The following is a 15205-nucleotide window of genomic DNA, read 5'->3' as shown; positions in this document are numbered from 1 at the left end:
AAATACAGTATGCTAACACATATATATGGAATCTAAAGAAAAAAAAAAAAAGGTCATGAAGAACCTAGTGGCAAGACGGGAATAAAGATACAGACCTACTAGAGAATGGACTTGAGGATATGGGGAGGGGGAAGGGTAAGATGTGACAAAGTGAGAAAGTGGCATGGACATATATACACTACCAAACGTAAAATACATAGTTAACTTTTAAATGTCTTTTCATTTTAGGTATCAAAAAGTAAAGATGGAAAAGAACAAAGTGAAACTGTATCACCATCCGAAGATGAAACATTCTCCTGGCCAGGTCCCAAAACAGTTATGTTGAAAAGAACATCTCAAGGCTTTGGTTTTACATTAAGGCATTTTATTGTTTATCCCCCAGAGTCTGCAATTCAATTTTCATATAAGGTAAGAGAAGTAATTAAAGTAGAACACAAGGCAATTCCTGTCTCCTTCTTGTCTTCCTCTCATCCTGCCTTCTTTCTATCTTAAAAGAATTGTGTTATATTTGCATTTTTATTATATTCTTTTCCATCTTTTAGATATTTTTTACCTTCTAGAACAAACACTTTAATCTCCTCTGAAAGGTCATACTGATCATGAACTCCAAATCTTTTTTACTAGAACTTCTAATTCTAAACTTCACTCTACTTTTTCTAATATGTAGCTGTTTTTCTAATATCTAGAAAGGTGGTGAGTTTTCTGGGCAGAGCATGCAGAGGAAATATTATAGTTCATTAAAATATTTGGACAGTTATAAAAAGTTATTAGAATTAGACTGATACTTAACTTTCAGATAGGTAATATGATGGCAAGTCAGAATTTAAAAACACAGCTTCTCACTAGAGTGCATTACACTAATATGCTTCAACGTATAGGAACATGGTCTAATAAGCAGCGGATGGAATCATTATAATGGCAGCTGACATCCTGAGTACTTGTTCTGTATTCTTTATGAACATTATATCAGTTTATTATTAACCTCACATAACAGATGTGGAAACTGGTCTGAGTCATAAAATGAGTAAGTGGTGGGCCTAGGATTTGAACTTGGCCAATGTGAATGCCTGATGCTTAACTATTGTTCAACAGTGTAATGGAAATAATGACATTCAGAAGACTTCGAAGACTTTGGCCAAGCCACTTGACTTCTTTTGGCTTCTAGATTTCCATTCTAATTTGAGGGGATTGTACTAGAAGATTAGAAAGTCCTTTCTAATTCTAAATATCTATGAATCTTGGGCTGTCTTGTAAAACATAGTGTCAAATTGCTTCTGGAGGTCACACTTTTTTTATTATATCTTTCTTAAATATTTCTATCTAGGAAAATGTCTTATAAGATAAGCTTTTAAAGGTACTAAAGAGTTTTTAAGAATTATGAATAGTTGCTATCTTTAGAATTAAAATTGACCAGTTTGGTGTTCCTGAAATATATAAAACAGTTGAACTGGATTCCCTAAGAATCTACTTTATCTTTAAATGTCTTAAATAGTATAACTTAGGTATTAGGTCACATATGAGAGTAGTTGAAAATTTAAGAGTCCCTTGCGTTAATTACATATTGAGACTGAATTTTATTTTTTGTCTTTTGGTTTTGTTTTGAAGAAGAGCTTTGGATCATAATGATATAGATAGTACAGTTTTTATAAGATAATTTTACTAAACACAGATTTCAAATGCATTATTATTATTGTTATAATCGGAAAATATTTCTAGAAATTTTAGAGGCACAGTGTAGCTGCTAACACAATCTTTGGAGTCAAAAGGGCCTGGGTTTGAGTCCCATCTCTGCCCTTGTTAGCTTTGTGACCTTGGGTTAGTCTCCTAATAGACAGTGACGGCACTTTCCTCACTGTGACTGTGTTGAGTAAGTGATGTAATACATATAAAACAATTAGTACAGGAATTGGCAGACAGTAATTGCTCATTAAACCTCAGCTATTAGTGCTGTTATTTAACACAGATGTTCTTGAAAATAGGTCTGTCTTGTACCTTTTACATGGAAAATATTTATTGAAATCTTTTCAGTTATAAAAATTTGTTCATTCACTTCAAAGGAGTATATAAAAATTAATATTGTAGAGCTTTCAGAAAATGTTCAGTTAATACAACGTCTTTATTATGTTATGTAGCTGGCAACCTTGGCAGTCTCAGAACAGAGCATATAACCAGGAAAAAACTATGTATTTGGGCAGCCAAAATAAAGGTCAAAAATTATATAACAAATTATCAGCCCTTCACTAAATCTCTGTTTTTCTTTCTGCAGTACATTGTAGTTTTTGTATGGTAGAGGCTGAACAAATATTTGAATAAATGTATTTTTGTGCTAGTTTTTCAAAGTTGCTTTTCTAATTTACCAGCTAGAGGTAGATAACATGGCAGCAAGACAGCCTGGTAGCAATGAAAGCAACCAAATAGATAAAGCTCAAGGTTTTAAATATATACCAATTTGGAGCCAATGTATCCAAAGACAGTTCTGGGTCCAGTAATAGCCTTTGAAGGCCCATTTTTCAGTGTATAGTACATAAGTGATGACCAGCCTGGCCCTCTCTATACAGCTGTTTACTTCTGACAACTCTCCTTGGATGTCCATTTTAGACATCTTACACTCAGTATGTCAGAAACTTCTGTTGTCCTCCTCATAAACTGGCTTTACCTGTAGCCTTCCCATCTCCGTGTATGACAGCTCCCTCCTTCTGGCAAGAGGCACTGTTAGTGAGACTGTAATTGGCACATTTTGGGGAGGGCAATTTGACTTGAATTGAGCCTCACTGTGATTTTACCAGTTATAAACATTATTCATATATGAATATATTTTTTTTATTTTGTAGGATGAAGAAAATGGCAACAGAGGAGGTATGTTATAAAAGGTTTAATTTTTCTCTGAATGCTTTTTTTACCCATGCCCTTTCAGTCTTTAAGTAATATTCAATGAGATGATATAGTTTTTGGAGTCCAAATATATAACAGTCCTTAGATGTGAGAGTCATAGAAATTAAACGTTTTTACCGTAGACTTCAAAATTTTATGAATTCCATTGTGTCACCATAATTTGAATGTGGGATGATTTTATTGTCATTTATATATTAGTGTTTATGTGGGGGAACGTATCATGATTCTCAGGGAAGTAATTCTGAGATTTTTTATTCAATTAGTAATCTTTTAATTTAGTGATTCTTTTAGTGTGTGTTTTATCTGCTAGATTTATTGGTTCAAGTATTGAGAAGTAGAGTATTTTGGTTCTTGTAGTTAGTCTTACTCTTGATTTAAACATATTTAATGAACTTAAAAGACTGGGGATGGGGTTATTTCTTAAAAACTGCCATTTATTTTTGTTTCAATCTTATATGAACTTTAATGAATTAAAATTTATACACAATAAAAAGCACCCATCTAGAAAACTTATTTCTATATAATTTTAGATGTTTAAAAAGTTTTAAAAATAGTGAAAAGCTTCCATATATCTTTCATTCAACTTCCCCTCGTGTTAAAAACATAACTATGGTACAATTAACAAAATTAAGACACTCCTATCTAAACTGCAGAATTTATTTGGATTTTTCCCCTTCTCTGTTCCCGGAGTTCACATTGCATTCACTTGTCACACCCCCTTGGTTCTTCTAGTTTGTGACAGTGCCTCAGTCTTTCCTTGTAATTCACGGGCTTGATAATTTTGAGTAGCACTGGTCAGTTATTTTGAATGTCTTTCAATTTGGTTTTGTCTTGATGTTTTCTTATTGTTAGTTTGAAGTGATGCATTTTTAGCAAGAATACCCATTTGCATGTAATTTAAGTGTACTGTTACACTTAAGGTTTTGTTGTGATAAATATGTAACAGGAAACCACCATTCCAATCAAGATGTGATATCAAAAAGAACCTTTCCGTCATTCCATAAAGTTCCCTTGTATGGCTTTGATGTCAACACTCTGCTGGCCCTAGACAATCGCTGATCTGCTTTCTGTCACTATAGATGAGTTTTGCCTCTTCTAGAATTTCTTATAAATGGAATGATACAATGTGTACTCTTTGTATCTTTCAAAGATACATCTTCTCAGCCCATCTTCTTTGGCATAGTAGTTTTGAGATTCACCACTTTGTAAGTGTAGGTACTAATAGTACTACTTTTTTTTGCTGAGTGGTTTTTCCCTTGTTTGAATAGACCATAAATTGTGTATCCACTCACCTGTTGATGAACCTTTATAATACCCATATCTGATTTGAGGTCTTGGAATGGTTATGTTAAGGGTTAAACTGAGAGGAAAATGGTTTCTTTCAGCACTATCAAAAGTAATGAGTGTGTAGGGTGAGGTAGGACCCTTCATAGTTGTCACCGTTGTGCAAGATGGGCCACTCCTGTGTCACCATCTGTCGTGCACCAGGGCTCAGGATGGATTCCAAATGTTACTTGGCCTTAGTGGGGAAAGGGAAGACTGACAAAACCACGACAGGCAAGAGAAAAGAAGACGTGGGTCCTCTGTCTCCCCATCATCCTACAGAGTGATGTACTGATGCCTGGACTACCTACCAGACACACAGCGCCTAGAATTTCATGCCTGCCATGTTCTAGTTTCTACTGGGAGAGATACATTGCTAATAAATGTAGAGGGACTTAGTTATAAAACTTTATTCTGCAGATGATTATATTTCTGACATATCCATTCACTGAAGTGACATTTCATTATATGCTTTGACTGGAGATAATAGACTTAAACATTTGTAAGGGAAAACCTGGAAGATCTAGATCTAACAGAAGGGGATTTGGAGAGGCATGATAAAGTGAGACTAAAGGGTGTGATCTGCTGGGAAAAATTACAGTTTAAATACCATTTTATTTATTAATTTATACTTAATCTCATTCACAAAAGTGTTTGTGTCCACATGCATGTATTATAGTAAGATAAAAATAAGATTAAAACGTTCATGGGGGAAAAATGAATTAAACTGACATTTGAGAGGTTCAGTACACATAAATGCGTGCTGTAGATCCTACACTGTTATCAAAGATGGGCTATATATAAATTTGCTTCTGAGCTTTTCCAGTGGCAAGAAAAAAAAAAGAGAGAGAGAGCAATAGAACGAAAGAAGGAGAGAAGGAAGGAAGGATGGATTATCGTTTAAGGGTTAGCCAAGGATTCACATTATCCATAAGAAAACAACATCTGGTTTGCACTGAAGTCTGAGACACATTTCTCCTGTGGTTCCTCCTAATGGAAACAAAGAATAATATAGTAGGTAACATCCTCAGTACCATCCCTTTATATGACTATTTTTTAAGAGACTCCTCAATGTAAGCTGATTTCAAAACCCCACGGTCCAATTTAGTGTAAAGAACTTCTCAACTGGGGACAGATTTGCTCCCCAGGGAACACATGGCAGTGTCGGTTGTCGCAGTTAGGGTGGGGGGAGGGTGTGCTGCTGGCATCTAGCAGGGAGAGGCCAGAGATGCTGGTACGAATCCTACAATGCACAGGACACCCCCCCTTCCCGCCCCCGCCACCCCAAAGAATTATCCGGCCCAAATGTTAATAGTGCCAATGTTGAGAAACCTTGGGTTATAGTGATGGATACCAAAACAATGGCCCAACTGTACAGGTCCCCAAGAGTCTGGCTTGATCTGGTGACAATACTCAGACCATTTAGAAGAATGGATATTCAGGACTACATATCCAGTGATCTTTAATGATTATTATACCTCACAGCTGAATTTTGATCTGAATTGAGTTACCGCTATAGTTTGAGGTTAAATTATCTGGCCATTCTACTGGCATTGCATGTTGTCAATGAAGGAATAATCATGAGTAAGAAAAATGTTAGTTTAAGAAAATATAGAGTCAATCAATATATTAATAACTAGAAGATAAAATAGCTAAAAGAAAAAAAATCAAAGAATGTAAATAATTGAAATGTAATAATCTTATCAGGAATCCAACAGATTGAGGGAGAAGATAATTATAAGCTAGGTTAACAATTTAATTTAAAAGGCCAATAGAAGAATTAAAATAAACACAACATAACTAAGGTTTTTTTTTTTTAATTTTTTATTTATTATTTATTTATTATTTTTATTTTTGGCTCTGTTGGGTCTTCGTTTCTGTGCGAGTGCTTTCTCCAGTTGCGGCAAGTGGGGGCCACTCTTCATCGCGGCGTGCGGGCCTCTCCCTATTGCGGCCTCTCCTGTTGCGGAGCACAGGCTCCAGACACGCAGGCTCAGTAGTTGTGGCTCACGGGCCCAGTTGCTCCGCGGCATGTGGGATCTTCCCAGACCAGGGCTCAAACCCGTGTCCCCTGCATTGGCAGGCAGATTCTCAACCACTGCACCACCAGGGAAGCCCATAACTAAGGTTTTAAAATAAGCAAAATACAAATTCAAGCACCTTACGTCCTACGAAGCAAGGTCCATCAAAGTAAGATTATTTATAAAGTCCAGAACATCTGTATGTTTTCTTCCTAAGAAGAAGACTATAAGAAGATATGAGAATACCTAAAGAAATTATTTTATGATATGTTTGTAATATACCTGAAAGGCGAACTACTTGATTTTTTATTTCTTGGAGGGTGGTAGAAATTAATATATGATTGAGGACTTAATCTATAGTAGGAATCATAATATATGTTATTATGCTGTTTAATCCTCACTGTAATGCTGTGAGGTGTGAGACAGTATTCCCATTTTGTAGATGAGGAAACTGAGGCTGAAAAAGACGTAAAGTAACTTGCCCAAGATCACACAGCTAAGTGACAGAGCTGGACTTCCAAATCAGGCATGTATAACTCTGAAGCCCATCTTCTTTAAACTGTGCGATTTTATATCTGTTGACTTAAAAAAATAGTTTGACTTACGTAGGGTCAAGAATTAGTAGATAAATATAGGGTATATATACTACGTTAGGAAATTAACTCTGTGAAATGTCTCCGCACTGAGAAAGTTAAAAACAAGGAAACATGGGGGGCTTCCCTAGCGGTCCAGTGGTTAGGACTCCCAATGCAGGGGGTGCAGGTTCGATCCCTGGTCGGGGCACTAAGATCCCACATGCTGCCTGGCGCGGCCAAAAAACGAAAAAAAAAAACTCCCAAAACAAGGAAACCTGTTCCATATTTGTGAACACTTAAAGACAAAGAATTCACAACAAGGTCAGGGAAACACCAAGTTCAGGGGCCCCAGACATCTTACAGGAGCACTCGCCACTTGTTGCTGGACTCTGAGTAGCTGGCTGGCGGTGGGCCTGGAAGGTTAAATGAGTTTCAAGAGTTCCTAGTTCTCGTGTCCTTTTGCCTCCCTGGGCCAGGCTTGCTTTCGTCATCCCAGTTGGCAGTGGGGGTCACAGGCTGGTCTACAGAGGCCTACTTAGCTTACGTTTGGTACTCATAACACCATTTCAGATAAACTGACCAGATCATCCGTCAGAACATATTCTATGTGAAAAATATCTTCTGACCTGTGAACAATTATTTATAGATCCGTTTAAAAAATACAACCTATTTAGAGACAGACGACATGTAATCCATTATTTTGACTCAGCTGAATGTTTCGATATTTATTTTATAGTCTCATTTCCTTCTCAGACTTATTTTCAAGCGTACTGAGATTACGAAATCCTTTTATATGAATTTTGTTTAATGAACTAGAATCCCAACCTCCGGTGTAATGATCCGAGTCAGAGCCTAGAATCACTGGAGAGAAAAGAATTCCCAGAATTTTACTCAAGCTCCTAAGAGATCCTGCTATGTTGCCAGAGTTCTGTGAGACAGTTGAAAGGTTTTGTGTGCTGTTCTTTCCTTTTGGCACCTCAGTGGAGTCTCTTTTGCCAGTTACTTTTCTGATTATTCTCTTTACCCAACTTTTCCATTCTGTTATATATTATTTATCGTATCTTGTATATATGTGTCCTCTCTTGTGTTTTAAAAGTTATTTTTCTTTCTTGTTGGTTAGTTTTCTGCGCTATAATGCAAATACTGTTTACAAGAGAAAGGCCATTAAGGTAGAAAAATATTTTTTGGTGATAATAATGCTGGCGGATAATTGCTACCTTGCTGACGTCCTGTTGTCCCTTAAATCATAAATTCATAAATAATCAAAACAAGAATAATAGAAGGTTTGTAATTACCATTATTTCTCCTTTACTTATTCTATGAGAAAAAGTCTACCTCAGCTTAGTTGTAGGGACACTTCCAGTATTCTAAAATGTGTATGTCATTTTGTTAGATGTTCAATAACTGGTGGATTTCTACTTTGGCATTAAACTTTATATTCAAGCATGTTAATAGTAGAAAAAAAAAGTATCTGGGAATTCTGTATACTTTCTCAGTAGTAAAAATTTGTATTTTGTGATTGCAGTCACTTCTGACAAACAGCTCTGTAGTCTGTGTTAGAGTTTTCTAATGAAGGATAGTTTAGTGGCAAGACATAGAACCCCCCCCGCCCCCGCCAGGCCACCTTAGGAAAGATGTGTTAATTCTAAGAAACAAATAAGACATCTCCAAATTCAAAGTCAAGTGCTGTAGGATACCCAGGGTGCCCCAGACACCAGAATTAGGACCTGGAAAGTAACTAAATGCAGAGTAACAACACAGACAACAGCAACAAAATCTTGGCATATGATCCTCCAAAGGCCTAAACTCTGCTACTTACAGGATGGTTTAAATGATGTTCACAGATAATTTTGATTATACATGATTGTCTCACATGCTGACCTCTGTAGAAGGAACAACCCTCACTGTATCTTCTTCCTTCCTTCCTCTCTCATCATAATAATTCCAAATTCCCCAAGAGAGCAATGTAATTGGCCTAGTTCATCATTTAATGAACAGCACTCACTATGTTTAGAGATCAAATGTTCTTCAGTTTAATGAAGATCTAAATTCTGTAGAGCTGAGAAAATTGAGTAAATTTTATGCCGTTGATTTCCATTAATAGATTGAAAACCTATTCCCTCAGGATAATATAACACTAAATTATGGACCTGAAAATTGGTTGGAAGAAGAAATTCTTATTATGGGTAGGTCTGTGGTCTATGGTGTGGTGGTAGGGTGTCAGAATTGTGTTCATGTTACTTTTGAAATGTAGCAATACTAACCGAGTGGGCTCCACAGATCTCATGGTATCTTTGGGAAGGCACATTAACTGAACCCCTTAGGATCCATTTTTAACTGTATTGACAGGTAAATTATTTGAGTTTTGAGTTTCTCTGGTAGTTAGGTAAATATACTAATTAGCTGCATATTTTTATTAACTTCTAGTGACGTTCAGTTAAACAACCACAGGTGTCTTAAACTGTCTTGAAGATATTTTACAAAGTAGAAATGATGATGGTGGTGGTGATGATGATGATGATGAAAATGATGATGGTGGTGGTGGTGATGATGATGCTGGTGATGATGGTGATGAAGATGATGATGGTGACGGGGTGATGATGATGGTGGTGGTGATGATGGTGATGGGGTGATGATGGTGATGATGATGATGAAGATGATGATGGTGGTGGTGATGATGATGATGCTGGTGATGATGATGATGCTGGTGATGATGGTGAAGGGGTGATGATGATGGTGACGGGGTGATGATGGTGATGGTGATGGTGATGATGGTTGTGATTGTGGTGATGAGGACGATGATGGTGGTGACGGTGATGATGGTGGTAGTGACCGGGTGGTGGAAGCAGCTAACTTACAATGTGCCAGGTGCTGTTCTAAGACTCTGCATGGATTAACTCATTTAATCATCACAACAACCTTCTGGGGTGGATATTATTATCATCTCCATTTTTTTTTTTTTAAATTTTATTTATTTATTTATTCATGGCTGTGTTGGGTCTTCGTTTCTGTGCGAGGGCTTTCTCTAGTTGCGGTGAGCCGGGGCCACTCTTCATCGCGGTGCGCGGGCCTCTCACTATCGCGGCCTCTCCTGTCGCGGAGCACAGGCTCCAGACGCGCAGGCTCAGCAATTGTGGCTCACGGGCCCAGTTGCTCCGCGGCATGTGGGATCTTCCCAGACCAGGGCTCGAACCCGTGTCCCCTGCATCGGCAGGCAGACTCTCAACCACTGCGCCACCAGGGAAGCCCTCATCTCCATTTTTAAGATGAGGAAATTGAGGCACAAAGTGTCTAAGTAACTAGCAAGTGGTAGAGTTGGAGAGTTTGATTCTAGAGTTTTCTCTCAATTCCCACCCCAGCTTCTCAGAAAGAACTTTACTCTCACATAATTCATTCTTGAAAATGTGAAAGAAAAAGGGTTCTGTTCCCTTGAAAGTCAAGCAGTATTTAAAAAATCACTGAGGGACTTCCCTGGTGGCGCAGTGGTTAAGAATCCACCTGCCAATGCAGGGGACACGGATTCGAGCCCTGGTCCAGGAAGATCCCACATGCTGCGGAGAACTAAACCCGTGTGCCACAACTACTGAGCCTGTGCTCTAGAGCCCGCAAACCACAACTACTGAAGCCCGTGCACCTAGAGCCTGTGCTCCACAACAAGAGAAGCCACCGCAATGAGAAGCCCGTGCACAACAATGAAGACCCAATGCAGCCAAAAAAAAAAAAAAAAAGTAAAAAAGTCACTGATTGAAAATTCAGGTATAATTTTGTTAACATAGAATTAGCATATCATACTTGTTCTTTAGTTTTCTTCTTTATCTTCATAATTGAATATGTACTATTGGCTTAAATCTGCTGGGCTTAAGGATAAAGCATCATTGCTTTAATGTCTGCAGTTGGTTTTCATCTTTTTTTTTTTTTTTTTTTTTTAAGAAATTCACGTTCTTTTATTTATTTATTTATTTATTTATGACTGTGTTGAGTCTTCGTTTCTGTGCGAGGGCTTTCTCTAGTTGCGGCAAGTGGGGACCACTCTTCATCGCGGTGCGCGGGCCTCTCACCATCGCGGCCTCTCTTGTTGCGGAGCACAGGCTCCAGACGCGCAGGCTCAGTAGTTGTGGCTCACGGGCCCAGTTGCTCCGTGGCATGTGGGATCTTCCCAGACCAGGGCTCGAACCCGTGTCCCCTGCATTGGCAGGCAGATTCTCAACCACTGCGCCACCAGGGAAGCCCGGTTTTCATCTTTGATTCAGTTATATTACGACTGATAACACTTTTTTTTGTTTTTGTTTTGTTTTTTTTACTTATTTTTGTGAAATGATAAGGGCACTTATAGGTATTTACCCAAGGTAAATGAAACATGCCTACAAGAATATTTGTACAGAAATGTTCAAATTATTCATATTAAATAAGCACTGGATTGAGTCGACCTAAATATTAATCAACATATGAATTGATGACCAAATTGTGGTATATCCATATAATGGACTACACAGGGCATCTTGGATCAATCTCAAAAACATTTATTTTCTTGAGGTGGAATTCACCTAACATAAAATTCACCCTTTTAAAGTGACCAATTCAGTGACATTTAGTACAGAATTAAAGGACATGTATGCAGTGTGCATCTACCACCTCTATCTAGTTCCAAAACATTCCGTCACGCCAAAAGGAAACCCATGTCCAGTAAGCAGTCATTCACTGTTCTCCCCTCCCTCAGGTCCCTGGCAACCACCAATCTGTTTTCTGTCCCCATGGATTTAACCTATTCTAGATATTTCATATAAATGGAATCATACAATATGCAACCTTTTTCATGTGGCTTCTTCCACTTAGTGTAATGTTTTTGAGGTTTTTCTGTGTGTCACATATATCAGTACTTCATTCCTCTTTATGGCTGAATAATATTACATTGTAGGTATATACCACAGTTTGTTTATCCATTCATCCATTGATGGACATTTGGGCTGTTTCCACCTTTTGACCGTTGTGATTAGTGCTGCTATGAACATGCATGTACAAGTGTTTGTTTGCATTCGTATTTTAAATTCTTTGAGGTATATATCTAGGAGTGGAATTGCTGGGTCATATGGTGATTCTATGTTTAACATTTTGGGGAACTGCTAAACGGTTTTCCGTAGTACCTGCACCATTTTTACATTCCCATAGCAATATATGAGGACCCCAGTTTCTCTACATCCTCACCAACACGTGTTATTTTCCATTTTTGTTACTATAACCAACCTATCGAGTATGAAGTGGTGTCTCATTTTGGTTTGCTTTGCATTGCCTTAAAAACTAATGATGTTGAGCATTTTCATGGGCTTGTTGGCCATTTTTATATCTTCTTTGGAGAGACGTCTGTTCAAATCTATTGCCCATTTTTTAAATTGGGCTGTCTGTCTTTTTGTTTTTGAGTTGGAAGTGTTCTTTATATATTCTAGATACTAGGCCCTTATCAGATACATGATTTGCATAGATCTTCTCTCATTCTGTAGGTTGTCTTTTTATTTTCTTGATAATGTCCTTTGATGCACAAAATTTTAACTTTTGATGAAATCTAATTTATCTACGTTTATTGCTCATGCTTTTCCTGTCAAACTCATTTTGATTAGTGAAGAAGCCAAGTGCAAAAAGAGTACATACCGTCTGATTCCATTTATGTGAAACTCCAGGAAAGACAAATCTACACAAGTCTTTGGTTGCCTGAATTGACTAGGAAGAGGCACAAGGGAAGTTTTGGGCTTGATGGAAATCTTCTATATCTTGATTGTGGTGGTGGTTGCATGGGTGTGTACATTTGTCAAAACTCAGGAACTGTGTACTTAAATGGGTACATTTTATCTTAGGTAAATTATAGTAAAGTTGATTTAAAACAAAAAGAACATATGCAATTTATTTATTCAGTCTACTGTTGATGGACATTTAGATTTTTTCCAATGTTTACCTATTTCAAACAGTGCAACTGTGAGCCATCTTATTACACGTACTTTGTGCACAAATGTCCTCATTTCTGGTGGGTATATATATCTAGGGATGGCATTACTGACTCGTAGGTATGCATACAATCACATTCAGTAGATACTGCTAAAAAGTTTTCCAAAGTGATTATACCGATTTACACAGCCACCAACAGGGTATGAGCATTCCACTTGCTCCATATGATCACTAACACTTGGCATTTGTCAGTCTTTTTAATTTTATCCATTCTAGTGAGTGTGTAGTGGAGTGGAATTTGGGTTAATTTAAACTTTCTTGACACTGATGAAGTCGATTACCTTTTATTTGGTTATTAGCTATCAGTGCTTTTTAAAACAATTCATATGTAGGAGTCTAAATATTTTTGATGAAGATTTTGTTAGTTATATATTTAGCAGATATTCAGCTGTGACTTGCCTTTCAATTTCTTATTAGTAATTTTGATAAAGGGAAGTTCCTAATTTTAATGTAGTCCAAATTATCGATCTTTTCTTTTATGGTTAAAACTTTGAGTGCTATTGAAGACATTTTTTTCTACTCCATGGTCACAAAGATATTCTCCTGTGTTATCTTCCGAGATGCTTTATTGTTTTGTCATTCACAATTAAATCTACTATTCACTTGTAATTGATCATTTTTACATGTGGTATGGGATCAAGGTTAATTTTTCCCCATATTGATATGCATTTGGCCTGGCACTATTTAGTGAAAAGTCTATTTTTTCTACTGCTCTGTAATACCACCTTGATCATACAGTGTTTATATATGTTTTGGTCTGTTTCTGGACCATATTCTATTCCAGGGGTCGGCATGTGGCTCCTGTGGCTCATTTTTGTACAGCTTCCAAACTAAGAATAGTTCTATATTTTTAAAGGGTTGTTTAAAAAAAGAATATGTGACAGAGACTGTGTGAGTCCTGCAAAGGCTAAAATATTTACCATCTGGCCCTTTACAGAAAAGTTTGCTGAACTCCGTTCTATTCCATTGGTCACTTTCTTTGCTGCAAGACTGTGATCTTAATTACTGTAGCTATATAATAAGTGTTGCTATTAGGTAGAGTAAGTCTTCCAATTTTGTTTTCAAGATTGGATTGGCTGTTCTTGTCCATTTACAGTAACACACACACACACACAAATTCTTCTGGAATTTTGATTGGTTTTATATTATTTACAATGTTGAATATTTGAAAATATTTGAGGTATTGAATCTTTCAATCTATGAATGTGGTGTATCTCTCCCATGAATGAGTTTTGAATTTTCTGCATCTTTTGGGATAAACATTTGATTTTTTTTTTCCTTTAGTCTCAATATAGTGAATTATATTGATTTATTTTTTAAATGTTAAACCAACTTTGCATTACAGAACTAAACCAAGATTGTTCCTAATGTATGTACTTTTTATATATTACCAGTTTTGGCTTTCTGTTTTATTTAGAATTTTTGCATCTCTGTTCAAGGATTGCTTCACATAAAGGTGGACTTTGGTCCTTTTGATATTTGGAGCATCACTTTGGGTTCCCTGAGAAGCAGGCACAAAGACAGAAATGGTGGCAAGACATGATTAGACATGGCAGAGATTTATTGGGAGAAATGCCTGTGGAAAGGAGCAGGAAAGGATGGGGAAGACTTAAGGCTGTGATACAGGTCTGACGCCTGTAAAAGAAGAGAGGAAAAGAAGGATTTGGTAGGAAGGCCCTGACTGCAGCACAGTTCTCGGAAGGCCTGTGCTGGGCCAGAGAGGAGTCCCCAAACCAACACTGTCCCTTAGAGGAGTCCTGCTTCGGGGGGCGGGGGAGTGGCAAGTGTGAACGTGATGGAGGGTCCAGGCTGGGGCTGGCAGTCAGCTGTGTTCTCTTTGGCAGGACAGGGCTGGGCTTCTACCTGTGCAGCCCTACTCACGTGTTGTACTGCTTGGGAGGCCCAACTGAAAGCATATGGTGTTTTCCGGGGCCCTCTTCCTTGCTGGACCCCAACGTCCATGTTTGTGTCCCTGACGCTTTGAGACCGGGGGAGGCCGTGAACAGCTTCTCAGTCTCAGCCTTTACTTTGGAAGCAGAATTTGCCTCAAGGCGAAAAGCAGTGCAAAACATGGGGCTCCCTGGACTTCATTCTCCTATTTTGGTTTATCGATTTTTTGAAGGCAAACTTTTTTTATATCTGCTTTTAAGATTTTCTCTATAGGGACTTCCCTGGTGGTCCAGTGGGTAAGAATCCACGCTCCCAATGCAGGGGGCCCGGGTTTGATCCCTGGTCAGGGAACTAAGTTCCCACATGCATGCTGCAACTAAGAGTCAGCATGCCACAACTAAAGATCCCGCATGCCGCAACTAAATATGCCACAACAAAGATCCCATGTGCCACAACTAAGACCCCGTGCAGCCTAAATAAATAAATAAATAAATAAATAAATAAATAAAT

The 15205-nt window shown here is 37.8% G+C and overlaps 1 protein-coding gene across 9 annotated transcripts in view; it reads left to right on the top strand.

Moving 5' to 3' along the window:
• Nucleotides 1-15205, top strand: part of ARHGAP21 (Rho GTPase activating protein 21) — a 125457-nt gene that overhangs the window by 49724 nt on the left and 60528 nt on the right. For all 9 annotated transcript variants that reach the window (XM_082449606.1, XM_082449605.1, XM_082449604.1 and 6 more), the window contains 2 exons: nucleotides 229-408; nucleotides 2832-2856. In XM_082449606.1, the coding sequence (XP_082305732.1) occupies nucleotides 229-408; nucleotides 2832-2856 (205 nt within the window). The remainder of the gene's footprint in view (nucleotides 1-228; nucleotides 409-2831; nucleotides 2857-15205) is intronic.

The sequence above is a fragment of the Balaenoptera physalus genome, assembly GCF_965194825.1.
Source record: "Balaenoptera physalus genome assembly, chromosome: 2".
Classification (NCBI taxonomy): domain Eukaryota; kingdom Metazoa; phylum Chordata; class Mammalia; order Artiodactyla; family Balaenopteridae; genus Balaenoptera; species Balaenoptera physalus.
Note: the sequence above shows the minus strand (reverse complement) of the source record. Positions and strands in the feature narration are given on the sequence as shown.